This window comes from Quercus suber, unplaced genomic scaffold, assembly GCF_002906115.3.
Source record: "Quercus suber isolate HL8 unplaced genomic scaffold, Cork oak 2.0 scaffold_357, whole genome shotgun sequence".
NCBI lineage: Eukaryota > Viridiplantae > Streptophyta > Magnoliopsida > Fagales > Fagaceae > Quercus > Quercus suber.
Window position 1 is genome coordinate 557,650 of NW_027069809.1, and position 11,202 is coordinate 568,851.

Below are 11,202 nucleotides of genomic sequence, written 5' to 3' on the forward strand. Positions count from 1 at the left end.
GCCTTGTTGGTCCGTCATTGCTTCCTTGGTCCTTGACCTCTTGTATAATTCCACAAAAGGGTAATGAGGACCCCATTGATGTCCATTAGCAACACACAAAAGGACAATTCATTATGCATATTATCTGTTATTTCAACCCCACATTTGAATTTGGTTCACTAATAAGGATACCTCATCAATGGTCAAGAAAAAGAACAGTATGCTACTTTTATGAAATTTCTTTTTTATCATGATGGGAATCTGTCATATGCATCAACTAAGGGTCAATTACTGAGGTGCTTTGGGCATAGTGATTGAGAAGCTTCTTCTTTTATGAAAAACGTGTCACATTTTGTTTGGTTTGGCTTAATGTTAATCACTTTTAACTGTGCTGTTTATTTTTCACTTCCTTGCCCTCTCTTGGTTAACTTTTACAACTGAATGGAAGCACCTACAATTTCGGAAACCATACCTAGAACTTAACTTACATTTGCAATACATATGAATGTGATATTCCATAAATGATAAATCTAACTATTACTTTCCCACCATCTTATTCTTTTAATCATTTGCGGCTACTTCAAACTATGCTAATGCACTTTGAAATGAATAAAATTGTTCCAATGTTGGTATGATGTTAGAATTCCTTTTCTTCTTCTCAAAACCTTGAATTGGTTCTGGCTATTGTTGTATTTGTAGGGGCACATACAGCTTCCACTGATAATTTTTTTGTTACATTTGGACATGGGTCTGCACCAATGCTACTGTTTGATATGGTCACCAAGCATTCCTGCTGACCTATGCATTCCTGAAAAGGAGGACCAAATATGTAAATTTGGAATTGAACATAAGTCTTTACAGGGTTTTAAATGGTTAAAATTAACATTTTAACATTTGGTAAATGTGTACTGAAGAAATTAAAGAGCAGTATGAGAACCTTCTCTAGGACAGCATGAGAGCTTGGGGCATGACAGGTTCCATGCTGGAAACTCCCACAAGTCCCAGATGGAGTTCCAAAACTTGCAAAATTAATTGCAGAAATGGACTGTCCGGGTGCACAATGTAGGCTAGTCTCAGGCATGTCTAGCGCTTCTGATTTTCCATCACTGTCAACATGCCAATTCTCAATGCTTGGATGATACTCAGAGACCTCAGCACAGACAATTGAGGTCTCTGAGTTACTTGTAACTGATCTTTTCACAAGAGAAATTCTAGATACATCCCCACCAATTTCCTCGAAAACTACCAATAAGTTTTTAGTTTGCTTCAACCATGAACGAGGAATATGGTACCTAAAAACGTATAGTGTCAGATGGAACTGAGCTAGCAATGTACAATCATTTAATCTTAAGTTTGATGTCATTCAGGGATGAGACAATTGAGAAAGTCTGTACCATTGTTGAGTTGGATGGCCACAACCAAATTGGCACTTTATTATAGGCCGGAATGTACCAGAATAACTGCATCCATTGCAGTTGCCATTAGCATAGACATTCCAAAATCTTCCTATGCTCTTCCCATTGATCCACACTTGACCCTTCCCCATGCCAGTCATGTCCAAAGCCAAGGGCTCGTCTCCTTCTGGTGCATCAAAACTGGTCTGCAGGTTCAAAGTGACATGTTAATTTATACTTATAGATTTTGAATATATTTTGAGAGCACCCTCAACCCCATCAAACAGTGTAAAGAAGAAAATAAAACAATTGTGTCAAAGAGTTCTTTCATGTTCCCAACCTTATACCATGTCAGTGGCTGTTGTTTATGTGCCATTAAGGACCCTTGCATCCAACCAACTGATGAGAAAGAGTTTGGAGAACCTAATTTCATGGATTCTCCTCGAAGCCCAACCTGTATAAAGGGAAAATTATTAGATACTCCTATAAGGCAGAAACTTGTGAAATAATTGATAAGTCATCAAAATATGCTGTTGTGAGATTCTTAGACCTTGTATGACCATTTCTGCCAGGACAAATCCCTTTCTCCATGGTCTAGCCCATGTATGACAACTGGTCCTATGATTCCTGTGCTCCTCGTCTCAAAGTGTGGACCATTGTTCTTCAACAACAACAATCAAAAAAGAGATCAATTGAATTGACAAGGAAAACGGTTAACCGCAGAATGGGAATTCATTGTTGCCACAGAATCTAAATAAGTAAAATTACATAGCATTAGAATTTTTAAAAAAATTGCTGAAATTACAATCCTGAAGTTTTTCAATCAAAATGTTAGCTTTCCAACTTATGATGAGCTGCTAGGACAAATTAGGCCAAGTAGTATGGCACCATCTTAAGCTTGACGCCATCTTTCCAGAGTTCCAGATACTGTCAATCAGAGTCTAATAAAAGTGGGGATTGGAATACTTACAGGCAATCCAACAGCTATACTAAGCAGTGAAATTATGTTTGCTCCAGCTTTCAAATCAACATTTCCTGTATAAGTAAATCTCAATTTCTTCCGAGTCCCAAAGGCCGATCCTATCATTAGATCAAGTAAAAATCTTTAGTAACTGTTAACATATAATAAAAGTTGAACCCTCTCTCTCTTCTCTCTTCCTTTTTTTTTTTAATCCATTGAATAACATGGTCCAGTCCATTTATATACTCTTTCTGAAAACAAGAAGTTCAATGATTCACCTGAATGACGCCCATTGATGAACAGATGCATAGCATGACCAGCTGACTGCACAGTGATAGTTGGATGCTGGCCTCGATGAAGAAATGATTCTGATGGACTAATATCAACACTGGAGACATACATTATTTGCTGGTAAAATATTCATCACATGAAAATATCAACATTATTAAGATGAAAAAGAAATATAAGGAAGATTCAATTTCACCTCGTTGTGTACCAGAGATAGTCACTAGCATCTCTGGTGAGGTTCAACTGGTCCAAGAGACCAAAGACGGTGATTGTTGAATCATCATTAGCTGAGGATATGTCTTCATTAAATGTATCCCAAGAAAGAAACCTAACATTAGTAGGTAACATTTTCACTTGGGATGTCTGAACTCTAACCTGCAATACCAGCATGAATGATAAACAAAATAGGATTGAACTTAGAAGACTGAAGAATATATTTCTCCCTGTATTAAACTCAAACAGGCAGCCACTTGTTTGCATTGAAAAATTGTATTAGCAAAAGCAGTGTGCATCAAGATTGTTTGATAAGTCGTGTTTCATCATGATGGTAATGATAACATATTTTCAATCTAAGTGCTTGACACAAACAAGATGAATAATGATTTAATCATTCCAATAGCCAATCCACTTACTTTGGCAGTATTGAAGACTTCATTTTTGCAATCAGGAAGGACGCTTATGGACCAAGGTGGCAAGTTGTAGTGCTTGTTATTGAAAGTCACCTTTGCACCAGACTTTGGATTGTAATTTGAGAGAAAAGCTGCACAATCTCCTGACTTGGTAGAGAACACATGTGCCTGAATAATGTTAATACTGAGTCAATCTGAATTATAGACGGGGAAAAACATCAATATGGCAACCATCTTATAACCAGAAGCAGGAAAAGAATGTTAATATGAAGTGAGAGATACTTTAAGTATATCTCTGGATGGTCACTAAAATGGGGTTTTGCTACCTATTTCCAATGATTTATCAAGGAGCGCATAAAAGGTGTGCCATAGCAGGGCTTTGACAATAAAATATGAAGCTCAATTTTGGTTTTTTCAGCAAGATTATACTAAAATTATCATAGAAAGTTCAGAAGGAAGTCATTCTTGAAATGCTCCATACACACCCTCAGAATAGAGAAAAAACCAACCTTTTCGTAACTTCCCAAGGATGTGATGGTGGGATCAGCAGTAAGCAAAGCTCGCTCACATAATTTAACGGCCTTATGGAGTTCCTTCAGATGGCTATACTTAGGCTGCCTGATCAAGCCTATCACATTAGCAAGGTTACCGTTAAACCATGTATGAGTTACAAGTCTGACAAACTGACTAATTAATTATCTGATCATGTCTAAACAATTAATAGAATGGAATTCTTCAGTGTGAAGATATGGGCTCAAATCTCTCACCATATTCATCAATTGGAGCATCATAATCATAGCTGGTAGTAATGAAAGGGCCACCAGCAGTTCTTCCAAAGTTTGTTCCTCCATGGTACTGTGAAAAAGAACAAGATTGCAAGTTGGAATGAATCAGGTCATAGCAAACAAAGTTTTGAAAGATTCCCTGGACAAGATAATGATTAATGGGCTAGTACATGAGGCACATGTAAAATAAGCACACTAAAAGTTAATACAATTGCCTTTGTGGCCATAGCTATGCAAGTTGACATATCATCTCTAGTGCTTTCTGGGAAATTAAAAGAGCATTAGAGAAGCTGTTTCCCATCATCTTTGACATTCAAAGTATTCGGGACCCACAAATATGAATCATATTCCATTTCAAATACAAAATCAGCCAGACTAATATTGAACCAGTTTTAAGTACTACTCTCAACAGGTGCTAAATGCAGACTAGAGGTTAATAATGACTGACCATGTAATAATTGACAAAGGAGCCTCCCTTCTGAATGAACCTAGCAACTGCAAATGCCAAATCTTGAACCGGTCGCTGATGAATTGGGCCACCAAATTCTGTAAACCTTACAAAAGAGACATAAGGCAAGTAGATTAATTAAGTATCTTAGAGCATTGCTTTGAAAGTGGTGGTGGATGCAAAACTTACCAGCCACTCCAGGCCTCAGTCCATAATGTGGGTTTGTAAGGTTTGTTTGGAGAGAAGTAGTCACAATAAAAACCATTGCACGTGTTTATCTGTCAGCAAGATTTAGAGAGATGGATTTTGAACTGTCATTACTAAAGCAAAAAGAGAGTCACTGTAAAGTTTTTTTTTCTAACAAATAGATTTTCATCAGTTTCTTCCAGCATGTCATGTATTTTCATTATATTTCACAAATTGAATATACAGGTAAGTAAAAGCTTCATTGCAAGTGCCCAAACTAATGAGAATGTACCAATAATCAATCAATTAATGGGATGCTTAAAATCCTTATAGTAAAATATTAACATTGACAAAATGCAAGAAAACAAAAAAGACCAAGTATTATGACTTTTAGTTAATGAGTAGATATGCGGTTGAAGCTAAGATACATTTAAGAAGTATAATTTTCATTACCACTGGGTCCGGGACATCATCTTCCTTGCACATAACCCATGGGACCCCGGTACCCATTCCAACAGCCATCTTTGCAGCCCAAGTCATATAAGCATGACCAGCAGTTCCAATTACCTTGCTTACAGGCTGAAATTCATTCTCAATCTGCAAATAAAGGTTAAGTAAAAATATATATAAATACATCAATTGGCCAAAAATGATGAAGTTCCGCATATTGTAGTAATGTAGTTCATGACTTCCTACCAGAACTAATATTTATTTTTCTTTATTTTTCTATGTAAAACATAGTAAATTTTTCTGACGTGTTAGAGATACCACAAATACTTGTGTGTGGAAAACCCAGAAACAATACCTGAGAGAGGATGATGGGGCCACCTTGAGACTCAAATAGCTTTTCATCCTTCATCATTTGAACAATTTTCTGGGTAAACTTTTGCATTGCCAACTGCAATTCCAAGATATGTAAGATACTTAACAAAGCTTAGATACTTAAAAAAGTTATAAAAGCTCATTTTTTTAGTGAACAAAATATGCTTTCACATGTTCAATTTCCATCAATAATCCTTTAGTTTTTATTGTACTTACATTTACACAAACAGAAAATGTACACAGAGAGGAGAGAGAGAGAGAGAGAGAGAGAGAGAGAGAGAGACCTTGAAAGGCTTATTATCTGTTCTAAAGCTAATGCCTGGAACATACTTCAACCAAACAGGAAACCCCCTAAGACCAAAAACAAAAAAGTGAGTAAAGAAATGAATTTGAGAGCACAAACCCATCATCAAAAAAAAAAAAAGGAAATTTGTCATTACCCAAAATTCCACTCTGCACAAACATAAGGCCCAATGCGAAGATGCATGTATAACCCAGCTTTCTGGACCATCTTGATAAATCGAACCAAATCATATCTGCCCTTGAAATTATACTAAACCCCACAAATCATTACCAAAAAAAAAATCATAAGCTAATATAGAACAGAAAGTGTAACAAAAATAATAGCAAGTAAAGAAAAACACAGAACAAGGAAAGAAAATGAGTAAAATCAAAAGTACATTTCCAGGAGAAGGTTCATGAAGATTCCAAAACACATAGGTATCTATAGCATCTAAACCACCATCTTTGGCTTTCTGTATTAGACTTTCCCACATCTGCATTGTATTTGTATCAACATTGTTCGTTAAAAGAAGTGCCAGCAAAATTTCACATACCAACTACATTTTATAAGAGAATGGAATTGGGAAAGTAAAGCAAATTAATATACTACCTGAGGGGTACTTCTAGGGTAGTGTATAGACCCAGAAAAGAGAATTCTCCTGTGCCCATTAATGATAAGTGCCTTCCTATCATAAGTGACACTGCACTGTGTCAGCTGAAGACTCAGAAACAAAACCATAGAGAGTAAAAACCAGTTGGAAGCTGTGTTAGCTTCCATTTTCTCTCCAGAGACACACAAACACACAGAGAGAGACTGAGAAGTAAGCAATGTGAAATGTGGGAAAATATGCTTGTTTCTTTTTTATGTGGTTACCACCACCCTGCAACACAGAACAAGAGTCAGTTTTTCTGAACCATTTTTGTTGTATTATGAATACAGTTTCAATTAACACAAAAAGGTGGCACTGGCATCCACAATGGGAGAGAGAGAGAGAGAGAGAGAGAGAAATTAGTAAACAAAATGAAATGTGGACTCTTTGTCTTGGACTACATCATTACTCTATACATATATATGTATATATAGACACATGCACAGTGACATTAGGCTCAAAATAGTAACATTCACAGGTGTATTTTTATGATGCATAAAAGATAAAAAAAGAAAAAGAAAACTATAGTCACTGTATATGTGAAACTATGCGGTGTGACAATTAATGCAGATGAAGGTAAAGCTTGTAACGCAGCTGTATTGTGGTGCTGTTTTATGGTTGAGCTTTTACTTATAAGTGAATTATGATTTTTGTCTTTATAGTGTGATTATAATTAAACATGGGTGTTTCCCAATTAGAACGGGGTATAGATGCATGAGTGGAACCCTCAAAAGAAGATAAAATAAAGAAGTTGTCTAACAATAGCGTATAAGCAATACATTCTATTCTAATTCCGTAGTGCCTTTGGCGATGCAACAATCTTTTGTTTTTGTTTTTCTTTGTTTGTGTTCTTTTTTTTTTTGTAGCTTGAAGCAAAAAATATTTTGATATATTATAAATTTTAAGTTGGGTACTTTTATGCTTATATTATATTATATATCCAGGTGATGATATATTGATATTCATGATTTATAGAAGCAATTAATATGGACAGAAGATTCTAAAAATTGAAAAAATTAATTTGGACAGAAGCTCAAGATAAGCAAACCTTTTTTTTTTTTTTGAGGAAGAACATAAGCAAACCTTGTAAACATTTTTTTTTCTTTATCTTTTTTTAATGTGAATTTAAGAGCTTATTATGGAACTAACTTGATCATTGATGTGAAAAAAATCAGGAGATCCCAACTTCAGACGTTCTATTATGATGTTATGCATGATATTCATAACAACTATATGATTGAAAATATATTTCCAATCACTCATGGCTCTTTGATCAACAAAAGTGACTCAATTCAGTTTGAGGTCTAAGGTAATAAATTTAAGTAAGATATTCTTAAGGTAATGCATGGTTAAGCAAAGTTGAAATCTAAATTTTCAAATTTGATTTTAGTATATAGTGGTAGTGTGATACCCAAAACTGTGTCGATTTGATTAGATTAGATGGTATTAGTAGAGGTTGTGAGGGCATATGTTGAGTTTCAAATTGGGATTGTTTGTTTGTGTTTTTTTTTTTTTTTTCTTTGTAGCTTGAAGCAAAAAATATTTTGATATATTATAAATTTTAATTTGGGTACTTTTATGCTTATATTATATTATATATCCAGGTGATGATATATTGATATTCATGATTTATAGAAGCAATTAATATGGACAGAAGATTCTAAAAATTGAAAAAATTAATATGGACAGAAGCTCAAGATAAGCAAACCTTTTTTTTTTTTGAGGAAGAACATAAGCAAGCCTTATAAACATTTTTTTTTCCTTTATCTTTTTTTAATGTGAATTTAAGAGCTTATTATGGAACTAACTTGATCATTGATGTGAAAAAATCAGGAGATCCCAACTTCAAACGTTCTATTATGATGTTATGCATGATATTCATAACAACTATATGATTGAAAATATATTTCCAATCACTCATGGCTCTTTGATCAACAAAAGTGACTCAATTCAGTTTGAGGTCTAAGGTAATAAATTTAAGTAAGATATTCTTAAGGTAATGCATGGTTAAGCAAAGTTGAAATCTAAATTTTCAAATTTGATTTTAGTATGTAGTGGTAGTGTGATACCCAAAATTGTGTCGATTTGATTAGATTAGATGGTATTAGTAGAGGTTGTGAGGACATATGTTGAGTTTCAAATTGGGTAATTACTAGGTAAAGATGCGAATACAAATGATTATAAGAAATCTCAATTATCACTTGATTACTTTTTTAGAGTATAATCACAAATGTGGCCAACGCTTTTCTCGCACTAATGACAAATGATATCAAAGCAAATCTAATACAATCTAATATGCCATGTGGCTTAAGGGCACTTGCAAAAAATAAGGCTTCAAGCTATTAGAGAAATTGATTATTAATGATGATTGGCACACTTGCATCACAACTTTTTAAATTGTGAAATAGTTTAGGATTTCAGTTGGGTTAGGTTTTTATTGTTCCAATATTTTAGGGCATTCTTAGAGGTGTAGGAAAAAAGTACAGTCCACTTATACTCTTTTTTTCTTTTTCTTTTTCTTGAAAGCAATCATTATACTGAAATTAAATTTTGGGAGCCTTTGCCCCTTTGCTTAGGCCTAGAGCCACCCCTAATCAACACCTATGGATACAGTATGCTATATCAGTAAGGGGAGGTTTAAGTTGTACCTCAAGTATACGAAAAATCATTGCACAAACCTGGTATACTAACTCACATTAGTGAGCCTCATGCTTGGTCCTAATGTGGACTCATCTTTGCGTAGGAGAAAAGTGTAATAGATCTTTTTCTTTCTTCCTTTTTTTAAGAAACGTGTAATAGATCAAACGCATTGAATAATTTCACAAAGTAAACCATAGCGGGAAACTAATGGCCATTTTTTTTTTTTTTTTAAATACAAGATATAATTTTTACTCTAACTTAATCTAAGTGTATATATATGTGAAGTTCCCTTCTGAAGACGTGAATTCCGGCCCTTACGCCCCACACTCCATAAGTATTTATACTTGTATAGTGACCATCGCACCAAGAGTGCGTAGTAGTAATAGCTCAAGATTGACCATTTAAATTCGGTTACGAGAAAAAAATTATTGATTTTGCTTTATATCAAATCCTTTACTTTTTAATGCCAGGTTTGGTGAAAAGGTTAAAAAGTTAGATCCCTGATCATGTTGTTTTGTTATTTAATTGGGAAAACTACAATCAATTTTTTTATTTGGGTCGAAGGAAAACAACAATTTACTAACCCTAATGGATTTGTCTAGAATTTCTCAAGCCTTATTTTATTTATAAGATTTTGGGTTCAAATCATTAACATCTTTCGGTCATTTCAAAAATTCTAGAGTACCGACGTCAATAAAGAAAATAATAATTTGCTTCGTTGTAAATGAGAGGTATCGCTCAACTTTATAATAGAGTCAAAATTATTAGAAGGAAAATGATGGAACATAGGATGCCTCATTGACTACTTCCTATTAAAAAAAAAAGTGAATGTCTTTTTGAAATCACTGCCTCTTGTATAACAAGCCCATGTGAGCGGTCGCTCATGCCCATAAGGCACAAGCTTCTTGAAGCTTGACTTGTTCATCTTCTTTTTCCTCTTAAATGTATTGCATGCATGTGAATTGTACTAGTCAAATTATGGGTATCCTAGGAAATCATATTATGAATGTTCAGTGTATGTCCGTGACATTGTATTGGATTTTTTCACCGATGGCCAAACAACTTAAAATGTCATGAAAATTCATGAAAACTTGTTATTGCTTAGACGACAACATCTTATTCAACTTCTAACTATAAAATCTTTTGTTTATAATGCTAGAAACGTTTTTATTAGTAAAAATATAGAGGCAAATGTTAACCAGTATCATATGATGTTTGTTAAGGTTTGCCAATACGAATCTCACATTAATAAAAAAAATTGAGTAAATAGAATAAAAAACACCACACAGTTGGCAAGAAAAAAGGGGACAAAATTGCCTTCTTAAAGAGACACCATAAGGTGCCCGTTAACACAACCCAAATATATAAATCACATTTTGTGTTATAGCGTATATTATATAGGAAAATGCTAAAGATAAATACAAACTTTTTTATAAAAATTTTTACAAATTACTAATATGGTGTGTGATTATTTATAAATGAAAAAAAATAATGTTAATAGTAGACCCAAATAAAAGTAATTAGAATTGGTCACAGCAATAATTTATAAAAATGTTATAAAATCTATATATATATATGTGGGGGAAAAAGGGGTCAGGCCCAAGTTAATGGGCCGAATGCCCACGAGAGGACTGTTTCACATCCGAAAAGAGGGATGCGGAGAAGACAAGGCCCAGACTGGAGTGGAATCCTCTTGGTGAAGGATCATCGCTGTCCGAGGAGGATATCTCCAGTCCGAGGAGGACATCTCCTGTCCGAGGAAGATGTTTTGCTCTGATGTGATATCGGAGACTAATTGAGTAGGGGAAAAACCTAAATGATTGTCCGAGGACTCCACCTGATCAAGATAAGCTCAAAGCATATTCAGGAACGATAAGAAATGGGGAAATATCTGAGGGAAAGGCTGCTGCCACCATACTCAATGCATTGCAACAGCTTTTCTGGCCGCATTTATGTGGAGAAGACCTCTGAACAGTGCATCCTAACCTACCGTCACTCACACAGAGATGAAAAGAAACTTCCTGACGTGACAAGTACTTGAGCAAGTTCATGGATGGGGAGCACGTGGACGATGGAGATGAGGGTAAGAGTGACTATAAAATGGAGGGGAGCACCTGTCAATAAGGGGCAGAAGAAAA

At 34.8% G+C, this 11,202-nt stretch overlaps 1 protein-coding gene across 1 annotated transcript; it reads right to left on the bottom strand.

Annotated features, from left to right (window-relative positions):
• Positions 1 to 436: 436 nt before the first annotated feature.
• Positions 437 to 6,830, bottom strand: LOC111994796 (beta-galactosidase 3). Its single transcript, XM_065760204.1, has 19 exons — positions 6,385 to 6,830; positions 6,173 to 6,268; positions 5,933 to 6,045; positions 5,777 to 5,843; positions 5,476 to 5,568; positions 5,124 to 5,267; positions 4,674 to 4,762; positions 4,485 to 4,590; positions 4,019 to 4,106; positions 3,761 to 3,879; positions 3,255 to 3,419; positions 2,819 to 2,997; positions 2,613 to 2,722; positions 2,344 to 2,453; positions 1,924 to 2,034; positions 1,714 to 1,827; positions 1,374 to 1,579; positions 917 to 1,271; positions 437 to 787 (listed from the first exon to the last, which is right to left on the bottom strand). Exons 1-19 carry the CDS (start codon positions 6,550 to 6,552, stop codon positions 638 to 640), a joined length of 2,583 nt encoding a protein of 860 aa, XP_065616276.1. The 5' UTR covers positions 6,553 to 6,830; the 3' UTR covers positions 437 to 637.
• Positions 6,831 to 11,202: the final 4,372 nt, after the last annotated feature.